Source organism: Pseudonaja textilis, chromosome 17, assembly GCF_049901715.1.
Source record: "Pseudonaja textilis isolate UNSWEBS1 chromosome 17, rPseTex1.2, whole genome shotgun sequence".
Taxonomy (NCBI): domain Eukaryota; kingdom Metazoa; phylum Chordata; class Lepidosauria; order Squamata; family Elapidae; genus Pseudonaja; species Pseudonaja textilis.
Genome location: NC_142006.1, coordinates 1,644,255 through 1,658,379, shown reverse-complemented (window position 1 = coordinate 1,658,379; position 14,125 = coordinate 1,644,255). Strand labels below are relative to the sequence as shown.

Here is a 14,125-nt window from a genome sequence, read left to right as displayed (position 1 = left end):
GGGAAGGAAGGGAGATTTTACTGTATCATTTCTCTGCCACACCCACCAAGCAGTCTCCTTCCCCTGCCATATCACACCCACCGAGCCATACCCACCAAATGGGTAGTAAAAATTTTTTTGAATCCCGCTGCTGGAGACAACCGAGGGTCAGGATACCCCAAATCTTGATCCTCCGCTGTACTCTTGGAAAGTTTGACACGGCTTGTCTGTTAACAAGGATTGTTAGCCCGTGGTTCCGTAGGAGCCACAGTTCTGAATCTCCTTTGGGCTGCATTCTTTCGTCTCCAGAGCTCCTTGCCTCGGTAACCCCAACTGTCCTTGTACTGCACCCCATCACGTGATCGCAATTCAGGCACTTGTCAACCGGCTTGTGTTTATGATGGTTACAACATCCCAGGGTCAGGCTGCTTAATGGGGTGGCAAAAAAACAAGCTATAAAATCAGGCATGGCTCATTCGACAAGGATTACTTCTATAGCTGGCTGGCTCGGCTCTCCTTCCAGGAAAGATAATCAGAGCGGTTATCTTTTTAAAATAAGACGTGAAGACCCGCTGAGGTTGAAAAGCCTGGGTCTGCAGTCAGCCTGGAGGCAAACCGAGCCTTTTTGTGTTCTGAGTGCAGATTCTTCCTTTTGAGCAAGCTAACTGCAGTAGCAGGCAAAAAAGCCAATGCAATCCTAAATTGATTAACAGGGATACAATCAAGACCAAGGGAGGTACTAATACCACTCTACAAAGCCTTAGTAAGGCCACATCTAGAGTACTGCATCCAGTTTTGGTCACCACACTATAAAAAAGAGGTTGAGACTACAAAAAATGCAGAGAAGAGCAACCAGGATGATGAGGGGACTGGAGGCTCAAACATACAATGAACAGTTGCAGGAACTGGGCCTGGCTGGTCTAGGGAAGAGAAGGACCAGGGGAGACAGGAGAGCAGCCTTCCAATATTTGAGGGGCTGCCACAGAGAGGAGGAAGGGGGTCAAGCTGTTTTCCAAAGCACCTGAAGGTCAGACAAGGAATAATGGATGGAAACTGAACAAGGAGAGATTCAACCTGGAAATAAGGACACTGAACACTGAAGAGCAATCAACCCATGGAACAGAAGTTGCCTTCCAAATTTGTAGGAGCTTCATCCCTGAAAGCTTTCAAGAAGAGACAGGACTGTCGTCGGTCAGAAATGGTGTAGGGTCTCCTGCTTGGGCCAAAGGGTTGGACTAGATGACCTAGTTAATCTGTAAGCTCTGAAAGTGGCCTCTTGTCAACAATGGATACCATACACCGGGTTGTTCTATTTAGGGCCTGGTGAATGGACTGCTAATGAGCTGAAAGTGAGCCTGTCTCCCGAAGCTAAGGAATCTTTAATTTTTCAGTTCACGGCAAGAAATGATGCTCAGTCAGACAAAACTCTGCCTTTGGCTTCATCACACAATACACGTAACCTGATTGTTGGATTCAGCCTTATTTGGGGGGGCTGATACAACGCGTTGCATTTCAGTTAACTAAAGGAACCGAAATCCACGTGTTACAAAACGAGCTGTTTGGAGCCAGCCTGAGGAGTTGGCAGCACGGATCCCACAAAGGATATCCAACCCTTTTGTTTTGAACCGGCTTCCCCAGTTGAGAATCAGCCATTGTGTCCTTGAAGCAAAATCCACGAGAGAGACACACCATTTATTTACATCAGATAGACAACTGACCTCTCTTCACCTCGGCTACGCTCACCTGGAGATCCCCGTCTGTTCCACAAAAACTGCTTTTCTTTCTCATCCCTCCCCATTACAAAGTTCTCTCCTGTCTGTCTGTGGAGGCTCGAAAGCCTTAAGAGTTGGGAAGAGGGGAGCCGCTCCCCACCCACCCTGGCCTTGTCCTTAGGCTTCCCGGAGCCCCTCTAGGAATATTGGGTGTTGGAAATTGTCTTCCACAAGAGGGTCTTCAGGCTGTTGAGCACCAGCGAGTGGTGCACCTCCATTTGACTGGCCAGCCCGCTGAGCGTGGTGCACGTCTTCAGCTGCTTCTGCAGTTCCTCCTTCAAGTCACTCGGGGCCCCGTGGAGCAGGTACTCCAGCAGAAGCCCACACACCTTGGCGAGGTTGGGTTGGACCACGTCGCTCTTGCACTGCTTCATGAGCTTGTCGCACGGCGCCACGCAGTCCTTCCCGTAGGTGCAGTCCGTGTTTTGCTCACAGTGACGGCCCTTAAGGAACCTCTGGATGGTCATCTCAGCGGCCACCGTCCTGAGGTCCACCATTTTGAAGTCGTATCTGTTATTGTAGCCCATGTTGGTGAAGTCGGCCTCGCAGATGTAGAAGTTGCCGTAGGTCCCGTGGAAGATCTCCTCCACGAATTCCAGAAGTCCGATGGCGATTTTGGCTCGCCGGGGCCAGGTGGGCAAGGACCACTGGTGGACGACTCTGAGTACGGCAGAAGGCAGCAGCGGCTGCAGGAAAGGAGGAAAGCCCATGGTGTAGAGGGAGGTGTGGTGGATCTTCTCTGTGAGATACAGATCGCCGCAGTGCCCCAAGAGCCTGGGGGTGTGCTCCTTCTCGTGCAGGGAGAAGGTCAGCAGGAAGTCGTTCAGCTGCAGAAGGGCCCAGATGGATTTCGCTTCGGCCAGAGAAAGCTTCCCGTCCCGACTGACGTCAGCCATGGCGATAATCTGGTTCACCAAGTTGGTGAGGGAGGCTTGATCTCCAAGACCAGACTGTGAAAACAAAGAACAATTCAAGACATCTTGTAAGGACCTCACATTACAACCTGGTAAAGCAGGAAGGTACATTTAGACTAGATCTTTGCATGTGTGAATCGGCCCCTTGAGAGACGGCTCCAAGGCCTCCTCCTTGGAATGGAGAGGCACTCACTTTCAAGAAATTCAGGAGCATCTCCCGGAATTCATCCATGGACGTCCCCCGAGTTGGCTTGTTGAAGAGAACCACGTCTCTCCTGGGATCTGCATCCGGGTTGCTGTCGGCCTTCAGGGCTTCTTCCAGGCCACATTTGATAACCACCTCTTTCTCCTTCCAGAGGCCGCTATAGACCTGCAAGATACAACAAAAATGGTGCTGGGGACTGTGTTCGCTACCTCAACCTCAGCAGCTGGAGACTTACAATGTTCATTGTCTTGACTTACGACCATGATTTGAGCCCAGAATTTTGGTTGGTAAGTCCTGACAGTCGCAAAAAGAGTCGACATGTGACCATGCCTGACCTTTTTTGTGTGTGGCCAGTGTTAAAATGAACACACCAGTTGTAAAGAAAATACAGCAGTTGTTAACGGAACCCGTTGTACGCTATGGGGCGTTGTTTTTGCAAAAACAGAAAGTACATACTGGTTTGTAGAAAAAAAACCCTGTGAAACACAGTCACGGGACTGTTTCCCTGTATAAATGTTGCCGAATGCCCCCAATGCAATCACCTGACCGTGGGGAGAGGGATGCTTTGAATGACTTTGAATCTGTGTCATGGGTCCCCTTTTCAGTGTTTTCCTGGCTCTGGAAAGCAGAAAAACCGCTTTATTTTCAGACCTGAGGTTTCCCTGAGGCGTTAGCCCAAGGCATGTCTCAGAATTGGTGGTAGAACTCAATTCAGCCAGAAAACTTGAGTTTGGACCCAGAGCTCAGATTTGAAAAACAAACACATTTTTGTGTTCCCCTGGGTCTGGAAAGAAGAAAAAAAACCACTTCATTTTCAGATCCGAGATTTCCCTGAGAAGGCAAAAAGTCGAAGACTCTCTGTGAGGATTTCCTCCCACTTGGAAACCTCTCAAATCCACCTACCTTCTGCCTGTCCTAAATCTCACCCTGTTCCACTTCATGTCTAATTTAAGCCAGGGATCAGTGACATGTTACTCTGAGCATCGAGATGTCCATCATATCCCTAGGCATCAGCTGTAGGCCCTGAATATTAACTTTTTAGTGAATAGAATGGTACAATCACAGAGTTGGAAGGAACAATGGAGGTCTGCTAGTCCATCCCCTTACTCAAGCAAGAGACCCTACACAGGTGTCAACCTGACACTTTAAGATTTGTGGACTTCAACTCCCAGAATTCCTCAGCCTGGTTTGCTGGCTGAGGAATTCTGGGAGTTGAAGTCCACAAGTCTTAAAGTTGCCAAGGTTGGACACCCTGCCCTACACCATTCTGTACAAACGGCTGTCCAATCTCTTCTCAAACGCCTCCGCTGATGGAGCACGCGCAACTTCTATTCCACTGGTTAATTGTTCTCCCTGACAGGAAATTTCTTCATTATTAGTTTCCGTCTGTCGCTTCTTGTCTTGCCTTCCCTGCTTTGGGGAACAGGTTGATGTTGCCTTATTTGTGGCACCCCCTCAAATATCGCAAGACAGCTGTCACGGCATGGCGGTCTTTGTAAGGGCAAGATTTCAGGTGTAACCTTGGAGAAGAGAAGATGAAAGCTCCCACACTACACAGACCTGCCCCAAACCCAGAGAATTGGAATTCTCTTACAAATCAAAGATGATATTATCTTGGAGTAGAGTTCTGTGTCAACCAGACTACATTTTCTTTCCATTCTCTGAGGTTATTTTTCTGGAAAAAAAAAAGAGTTTTCCAGGTCTTTCCAGAGATGGCCCAACTCCTGCCCTAAACAAGGACAACTTGTCCTCAGGATAATTCCCCAGGACCTACCTGCTGGGTGGGAGAAGGTGACAAGCAGTGTTCAAATACCAAGGTGTGGTCCTCACAAAGATCTTTGCACACTGATCCCGAAATGATGCCTTTGTTGTATTGATCACACTGAAAGAGAGAGAGGGAAACCCTGAGCCTTTCTTGATATGTTGACATGGGGTTGCCCCTGTAAATAGACAGGGCTACACAGCAGGAGGAGCCTAGTAGCCCCCTTTCCAACCCAATCTAAAGTTCTTCAGATGAATGGAAGAGCCTCCAGAAACAGGAATAGCAGTCTGAGCTGAAGCTGTGAAGCAAGTACAACCCAGAGACATGTGCCACAAACAGAAGAGAGTATCTGTAGCTCAGGGTTGAACTGCACTCTGAGCTTGGTTGTTTTCTTGCAGACATTTCATGACCCAACTAGATAACATCATCAGTACTAGGAGGGAGTGGGATCTGCTCCTTGTTTATATAATTGTCATGTCCCCCCTCTCCCGTGAATCCGAGGAGGAAGGATGAACAGCTGTCCGGGAGTGGGAGTGTGGCTCCGTTGGTTCTGGAGGAAACTGGGGAAGGGCAAAAATCAGGCTGGGCAGAGCAGGGAAGACGTAGAACAAGGGAGAGGGAATTCAGAGGAAGACCCAGGCCCACCCCATCTTCATCCTAGGGCACGCGGGGAGGAATGGAGAAGGGAGCAATGAGGGTTGCATGGCTTATTGGGGAGGAAAGGGCCCTGATTCCCTTCACAAAGCACACCTGGGAAAGGAGTTTAAAGGAGAACCAGTTGGGAGGGGCATTTGTCGGGAACAAATGTTGAGTTTATCTAATGTTGGCTGCTGTTATCTTAGTTCCTGGCATCCTCCCAACTGGTTGGATTTACTGCCGTGTTACTTCACTTCTGGAAGTCCTTATTTTGCCCTGACGGATTTATTACCTTATCTTGCTTTGTTGGATTTATAGTTTAAAGTTTTCTGTTTACACCCATTTTGGATTGGAACAGCTGCAGCCAAAGGCTGTTGCAGGTTCCTGGGAGAGTTTTCCTCCAGACCAGAGAAAGACAGAGAAGGAGCCTGGGCCATCCGGCAGCCCTCAGATGGAGATTCAACAGTCCCCAGGTCTGGAGGTGGCTGATGAGGAAGAGGAGGAACAGCTGGGTCCAGTGCCTGATGTGTGGTTGCCCAGAGGGCAGAGGAGAGGAGAGCAGAGGAAATCTATGGGCCAGTTCTTGGGACGGAAGAGCCACTGCTGCTAGCAAAGCCTCACCCTAGTTTTGGTGATCAAAGGCAGGGGGAGGAGACGAACAGGTGTGGCAGACAATTATTCATCTCCCTGCCACATGGATTTATTCGCCTGCAGAGAGAGAGAAACTTTTTTCCTGGGGCTGCCAGCGCCCCTAATAAAAGAATAATTGCTTCAACTACAGAGGGTTGGCCGTCTTTGGGTAGCTGGGTCAGAACAGTTGTGGTCCATCTGGAAGCTGCCCTATCCTTGGTTCTCTGCTGGCCGGAAGAACCCCTCCCCAGAGAAACACTCACAATGATGGCTTGGCAGACGTGTCCCCGGCAGAGCTCGGAGTAGGACGAATAATGCATGTAGACCATCCAGCTGCCCACAAAAATCCCCAGCCAGGCAAAGAAGAGGTACTTCACTTTGATGCCAGGAAGGCGGCTCTGATAGGAGAGAAACAAAGCAAAGGGGGTCAGCACATTCTAACGGCTACAAGGCGCCATCCCAGAAGTCCCTGGCTGCAGAAGTTAAGTCAGATGGGCCTAGCAACCCCCCGGAAGACCAGTAAGAAAGCTAAGAAGTGCCATTACAAGTTTAACGGGGAGCATCTTCACCTTTGGGTTGTGATCAGAGGTGGTGTTCAGCCGGTTCAGACTGGTTCCGGCATACCGGTAGCGGAAATTTTGACTAGTTCAGAGAACCAGCAAATGCCACCTCTGGTTGGCTCCACCCACCTGCCCCCGCCATTACCTCTCCTATATTCCCTTGATTTTTAACTCAGCTGATTCTCAAGGCAGAGCGGATCCCGCGCCTCAGCTGAGCTAAAAAACAGCCCAGCTTACCAGCTGTCAACTCATAAAACATTCCTACACTTTCCTCCTATGTTTTTGAGTTGCCACAAACGGGGGCGGGGGGGAGGAATCTGAAGGAGCATTATGGCAGTTTAAAACCAGAAGTACACCCCACGCTTATCTTACAGAGTTTGTAGCTATGCTATTGGATCTTCTGCCCCCGAAAATCCTTCATTGGAGAATGTGATTGATGACACCCAGCCCATGGACGTGCTTCATTGGAGAATGTGATTGATGACACACCCAGGGGGGAAACAGGGTGACAGGGGACTGTAAACTACATATGCCAGAGTTGGCTGCATTTAGGCTAATGTCAGCATGTCGCTCCTAATAAATCTCCTGAATTTTTTTTGAAGCTTGGACCGAGGTTCATGATTTAATTAGGGCAATCGCTGGAACCCTGACACGAGCACTGGCAGTGGTCGGTCTTTGAGCCCTCCAAGCATGTGTGCATAGAACCATGCACAGAACCGGTGGGAAACCATTTGGAAACCCACCACTTGGTTGTGATGGAACGCTCTGGCTGGATTCATTCATAGAAGAACACAGAATAAGCAGAAAACAAGAACTGAATGAAAAACTGCTGGTGACCTTCCACCGCTGCACCAGAGAGAGTATCTTAACTTACTGCATCTCTGTATGGTTTGCCATTTGCACAGTGACAGATAGGAAAGCGCTCCAGAGGGTTAACGCCATTGCGATCATGGGTTGCCCTCTCCCCTCTTTGGAAGAGCTTTATAGCTCCCGCTGCCTTAAGAAAGTTCAAAACATTCTCAAAGATCCATCTCATCCTGAGAACCCTTTTTTTTGAACTATTGCCATCTGGCAGACGGTACAGGACAACAATAAAAACAAGGACAAAAACAGGCTGAAAAACAGCTTCTATCCCAGAGCAGGAGCTCTGTTGAATTCTACTGTATAGTACACTGAACATGGTATTTAATTTCGTTGTACAATATGCAATGACAGCAAAGTAAACTAAACTAAAACTAAACTAGTTGGAATGTTGGAAATGCAATCAGCTACTGGGTTCATACTACCATATGTGGTGGACAATGTATACTTCATATTACATGTTTTGATAGCAGTGAGAATTGTATTTGCACCACATTGGAAAAGCAAGGAAACTCCTACAGATGAAAATATAATTTAAAAATATTAGATTGTGCGGAAATGGATAAGTAAAGGTAAAGGTTCACCCTCCCACATGCGTGCTAGTTGTTTCTGGCTCTCAGGGACGGTGCTCATCTCTGTCACAAAGCCAAAGAGCCAGCGCTGTTCGAAGACGTCTCCCTGGTCATGTGGCCGGCATGACTAAACGACAAAGAAGGCGCACAGAATGCTGTTCCCTTCCCACCAAAGGGGTCCCTATTTTCCTACTTGCATTTCTTTACATGTTTTTGAACTGCTAGGCTGGCAGAAGCTGGGACGAGGGACGGGAGCTCCCTCCGTGACGCGGCGCTAGGGATTTGAACCGCCGAACTGACGATCTTTCTGATCGACAAGCTCAGCGTCTTAGCCCCGGACGAAGAAGATACAGAATTTTTTTAACCTGGGATTGTTTTACCAATGGCTAGATAAAAAAAGGTCGAAATTAGAAGTTGGAAGAATACCATTATATCCAAGTAAAGAACATTATTATTACTAGCGTTCTGTATATGTAAATTGACTCAGACCATACGCTATTGAGCACTCATGTATGTTAAAGAAAAATGCATAAATAACATTATATAAAAAAAGAATAAGCAGCGCTGGAAGGGACCTCGGAGGTCATCTAGTCCAACCGCCCCCTGCTGAAGCAGGAGACCCCTCTGGGGACCTTGTTTCCACTAAATGAAATGAATCACAGAGTGCCCCAGTTCTTCGGTATGGGGTGCGATGTGGTGTGTGAACCCAGTCCTTATGCCACACAATTTAGAAATCCGCAAGGGTTTAATGCTTGCCTTTGGACTGATTAATTGCTTGATTAAACCACTTTAAATGCCATTTGCATGCAAAGCAGGAGGCCTCCCTAGGGGACAGATGTTAACTGAGAAGCAGACAGTGTGTTCTCTCAACAGGGCAAGGCAGAAGCATTCAAGCCACTCTCCCGCCGGCTTGGTTTCTTCCACAGATGCCCATCTTCTGCCTCTTCCACAAATCTCTGGTCCAGAGGCCACTGGAAGATGATAACAGATAATCAGAGTTGGAAGGGAGCTTGTAGATCATCTAGTCCAACCCCCCAACCTAAGCAGGAGACCCTACGTCATCTCTGACCGAGGGCAGCCCAGTCTCTTCTTGAAAGCCTCCACGGATGAAGCTCCCAAAACTTCTGAAGGCAACTTGATTGCTTTCACCGTCAGAAAATTCCTCTTGATTTCCAGGTTGAATCTCTCCTTGTTTAGTTTTCACCCGTTATTCCTTGCCTGACTCCCAAGTGGCCTCAACAGCCCTCTAAAAAGGATGCAAATGACCAGCTGTCTGCAAGGAGTATATCTCCTCCCATTCCCCACCATCCAGTCAGAGCTGGAGATGATTCTTGGGTGAGAAGCGAAACGTCTTCAATGAAAAAATAAAGTCCAATTGTCTCCTGAAAAGAAAAGGCACCTCTGGGAGCCTCTTCCAACATTCGTCTGCCTGTGAGCCCCTCCTTCCATGTTCTGCGTGCAGGATCAAGGGATACCATAAAGCCCTTCAGGTATTTTCAGCAGTGCATCATTCTACCTCCCAGAGTTTCCTTTTCCAGCCTGGATATACTCCTTTCTTTTCAAAGGACTTCACTGCCTCCTCTATCCCTGCTCCGTGTCTTTGAAGCCTCCTTAATGCAGTGCCCAGAACTGCAATATTCACAATGGGATCTGATTCAAGCAGAATAAAGCGAAACGATTATTCCCCCGTCACTTGGAAATGGTACCTCTGCTGCAGCAACCTAAAATTACATTGGGTTTTCGTGGAGCCAAACCCCCGAGCTGACTCAACCGAGGTGTGTGAGGTCAAGCCAGGGGCATCTTCCACCTGAGAACACCTGTCTCTTCCAGGTTGGCTTTTCAGCAAAGAATTTTGCGTTTGACTTCCTGGATTTCATTCTGTTCTTTTTCAAACTCACTCTCTCTCTCTCTCTAAACCTCTGAAGGTTGTTCTCTCATTTCTGACTGCTAAAATTAGGAATCACTGGAGATTTTTAAAGATAAGGTTAGCAGCCATTTGTCCAGAATGGTCTAGGGTCTCCTGTTTGAGCAAGGGGCTGGACTAGAACAGTGGTCACCACCAGTGGGCTGGGGACCACTGGTGGTCCATGAGAAAATTTTGGTGGTCTGCAGAGAAATGTCCCCCCCCCCAAAGCAATTAAGGCTTCGGAGGAACACAAGGCTTGCATCGCTTGCATTGCGAACAACAACACGGGGTAGTGAGGGGAGGGGGGGGAAAGAGAGGGGGGAACTTGCCCCACACACCTGGCCTGGCCACCAGGCTGCTTCTTTCCGCTTCTTTCTTCTTCTGCTTTTGGCTGCACGCAAGGAAAGCACCAAAAGTCTTTCTTTCTCTCCCCCAAACTCCACCAGAAGTGAGTCTTTGGGACCCTGCAAGGCCTCCTGCTCCAAGAGGCTGCACCAGCACGACAAGTCTCACAATGACTCATTTCTGGTGGCGTTTGGGAGAAGAGAAAGAAAGCCTTCTGCAGCTTCCGCTGCTTTCCTTGCATGAAGCCAAAAGTCTCTCCCTCTCTCTCTCTGTGAGAACGGAGCTGGAGATGGTATCCTGCAATCCCAAATAAAGAACGATCGATCCATAGGAAAACGGGGTGGGGGATTTTCCTGCAGACTTTTTTATTTGGGGGTGGGGGATTTTCCCAGGGTCTCTGGTCCACGGGATTTAAAATGATGAGTCTGGTGGTCCCTGAGGTCCAAACGCTTGGCTGGACTACATGACCTCCGAGGTCCCTTCCAACCTTGTTGATCTATTAAGAGAAACAAAGACGATGCGGGATATGGAGGCTAAACCCTACGATGAATGATTAAGGCAATTGGGCATGTCTAATCTAGCGGAGAGAAGGATTCGGGGTGACAGGATAGCACTCTTCCAATATTTGAGGGGATCATGTCACATAGAAGGGGTGTGTGTGTGTGTCAACCTATTTCCAGAGCACGAGAAGGCAGGACAAGAACTAACGTGAGGGAGAGAACCAACCCAGAGCTAAGGAGAAATTTCCTGACAGAACAATTAACCAATTTCCTTCTAGAAATTGTGGGTGCTCCATCAAGTGGAGGTTTGAAAGAAGAGGTCGGAGAGCCTCTTGCCCAGAAGTGAGAGGGTGTCCTTGACAAGCAGAGGTCCGACTAGAAAACCTCCACGGTTCCTTCAACTTGGGGGTTGCTTCATAAAAATAATACAATTTCCAGACAAGCACAAAATCCTGACTGGTACGAAGTGCCCTTTCTTTTTTTTTTTAAGAATTTGTGGGAGGAAAGGGTTGTTTCTTTCCCATTTTATGACCCCTGCAAAAAAAAGTAACCATCCTGTTCCCAGGAACAAACCGACTTTTAAATCCTTACCAGGAGAAATAATGGCATGGCCAATGTGGGCTTCTAAACTCCCCCCTGGAAAATCCCTCCTGTTTGCTTTTGCGGTTTGCCTTTAGCGGGTCAGGATAGTCCTGACTTTCATTTCAGCTTCCCCCACAACACACACACACACACCCCAGTCAGAGTATCTACAACTTCCTCTTCTCGGGCACCAAAGAAACAAAAGAGCCGAGTTGCCTTTTGCAAATTTTCCACCTAGGTCTGCAAAAAAGAAAGAAATATTTGCTTTTTTTAAAAGGCATCTCAAGTCTTGGGGCCAACTTCAGCCAGTTGTAAGAGAAGAACAAGAGGACAAGAAAAGGAGACGGATCCATGTAGGAACCACTCAAGTTCAGGCTCTCTCCTATCCAGAGGGATGCTGTAGAAACGCCAGGCAAAGGGCCTGTCTGTCTGTCTGTCTGTCTGTCTCTCCCACCACCACCCCCGTGATGAAGAGAATCAGGTCAATGTTTGCAAAGATGGAGAGCAGCTTCGCTCAAGAGCCTCTGGGCACCGTAGGCTGAGCTCGCAGGGTTATACCAGCCCTATAATATCATTTATTATTGTCAAATAATCAGCGACGCTCCGAGAAATCGTCAAGACCCGCTTGGGTTTCCCCACCATGGTTTGGTTCACCCCTCCGGGCAATACGCCCAGGCGGGCCCGTCTCCCGCAACGCCTTCCAGCCCAGCCTGGCGGGAGGGTTTATCCGAGAGATGCGGGGGGGGGAGGGGAGAAGAAGGGCTGGGGGCTTCGTCCCAGGTGTGACCCGACCGGAGAGAAGCCACCGCCTCCCGGCAGAGCTTCCCAAAGCGGCCTGATGCCCATCCGAGAGAGTCGGAACTGGCAGAAGGCCGGAGGTGCCAGGCAGCGGCCCCACAACCTCATTTGCAGCAAAGCCCACTGGCGCCATCCTCGATCCGGCCGGAGCCCCCCTCACTCCCCGTGGCCATCGCCACCTCCTCTTTCTCCCTCTCCTCTTCTTCCTCTTCCACGCCTCCTCTTCCTCCTCCTCCTTCCCTCTCATCTTCCTCCTCTTCCTCCTCCCCTCCTCTTCCTCCTTCTCCTCTTCTTCCTCCTCTCTTCCTCCTCCTTTCCTTCCTCTTCTTCCTCCCCCCTTCCTCCCTCTCTTCCTCCCTTCCTCTTCCTCCCCTCCCCTCCTCTTCCTCCTCCCCTCCCTCCTTTCTTCTTCCTCCTCCTCCTTTTCTTCCTCTTCTTCTCCTCCCTCCTCTTCCCCTCCCCTCCCCTCCTCCTCCTCTCTTCCCTCCTCCCTCTCTCTTCCTCCCTTCCTCTTCTTCTTCCTCCTTCCTCCCCTCCTCTTCCTCCTCCCTCCTCTTCCTCCCTTTCCTCTTCCTCCTCCCCTCCTCTTCCTCTTCTTCCTCCCCTCCTCTTCCTCATCCCCCTCCTCCCCTCCTCTCCTCCTCCCCTCCCCTCCTCTTCCTCCTCCTCTTCCTCCTTCTCTTCTTCCTCCTCCCTCTCATCTTCCTCCTCTTTCTCTTCTATCCTTCCTCTCCTCCTACTCCCTCCCCCTCCTCTTCCTCCCCCTCCTCTTCCTCCCTTTCCTCTTCCTCCCCCCCCCTCCTCTTCCTCTTCTTCCTCCCCTCCTCTTCCTCCTCCCCCTCCTCCCCTCCTCTTCCTCCTCCCCTCCCCTCCTCTTCCCCCTCCCCTCCTCTTCCTCCTTCTCTTCTTCCTCCTCCTTCTCATCTTCCTCCTCTTTCTCTTCTATCCTTCCTCTCCTCCTACTCCCTCCCCTCCTCTTCCTCCCCCTCCTCTTCCTCCTCCTCCTTTTCTTCCTCTTCCCTTCCTCCCCCCTCCCCCCCCCCCCCCGTCCTCCCCGCCGGCTCACCTGCAGGCCTTTGGAGAACGGGCAGAAAACCACCAGCTGCACGAACCTCCGGAGCCGCCGCATGCTGGGCGGGCCGGCCGGCTGTCCTGGCCGGCTCTGGCCCCAGCGCTCCGGGGAGGCTCCCGGCGATCCCCCGGCGGAGGATCGGCCGGCGGGGGCGGGGGGAGCCGGCCAAGCGGAGGGAGGCGGGCGAGGGGCGAGGCAGCCCAGGCCTCCCTCCGCCGCCGGCTGGACGCAGCGGCTGCTTCTCCGGGGACCGGCCGCTCCTCCTCCTGCCCGCCCCGGCCTCCCTTCCAGGGCGAGAGAGCCTCGCTCGATGCCCCGAAGGAGCTGCCGCTCCCCTCCCCGAAAAGGGACCGGCCGCCGCGGCTCTCCGAAGCGCCTCCGAGCAGGCAAGGCGGCGGCCGGTGAAGCCGGAGCTCGGCGCCCCCGCCGTCCCGAGAGGCCGCCTTCCCCCGCGGAGGACCCCCGTTCCTCGGCAGGCGCCGCCCCTCCTGCCCTCCCCTCCCGACCCGCGCCGGCTTCCCGCAACGTCGGCCTCGCGAGCCCCTCCGATCCCGGCCCGCAGCGACGGCAGCCGCGGCGGCGGCGGGCGGGGAAGCCAAGCTTCGTCTCGGAAGACGTTTCGCTTCTCCTCCAAGAAGCTTCTTCAGCTTCCGACTGGGGCGCTGGGGAAAGGGGAGAATTCCCCCCGCCGCAAGGCATAGAAACCCTTCCATTGTCCACCCTCCAGTCAGAACCGGGGAAGCTTCTTGGAGGAGAAGCGAAACGTCTTCAAAAGGGAAAAAAAAAAAAACCCCAAAAGCCTCTTGAAAAAAAAAAAAAAACACCTTTGGCACAACCCTGACCGGGAGGACGGAGAATCTCCATAGACTGGAATGCCTACATTCCCTGGTTTGGATCCGAGTGAGCTGAACCTATGAACTCTCTGAAATTTACCCAAATAGCTTTTGCTATTGCTAATCTGATGCAGGAGCAAAGATGAGAAAGCAGAGGTTGCAAACCCGGAGCAGGCAGCCTGTGAAGGGAAGCTCTTC

General features: G+C 50.8%; 1 protein-coding gene across 1 annotated transcript; it reads right to left on the bottom strand.

Annotated features, from left to right (window-relative positions):
* Positions 1–1,344: 1,344 nt before the first annotated feature.
* On the bottom strand, positions 1,345–13,611 carry DIPK1B (divergent protein kinase domain 1B). The gene is made up of 5 exons (XM_087914380.1): positions 13,089–13,611; positions 6,162–6,296; positions 4,645–4,752; positions 2,859–3,035; positions 1,345–2,701 (listed from the first exon to the last, which is right to left on the bottom strand). The coding sequence occupies exons 1-5, from the start codon at positions 13,149–13,151 to the stop codon at positions 1,889–1,891; spliced, it is 1,296 nt and encodes a 431-aa protein (XP_087770506.1). The 5' UTR covers positions 13,152–13,611; the 3' UTR covers positions 1,345–1,888.
* Positions 13,612–14,125: the final 514 nt, after the last annotated feature.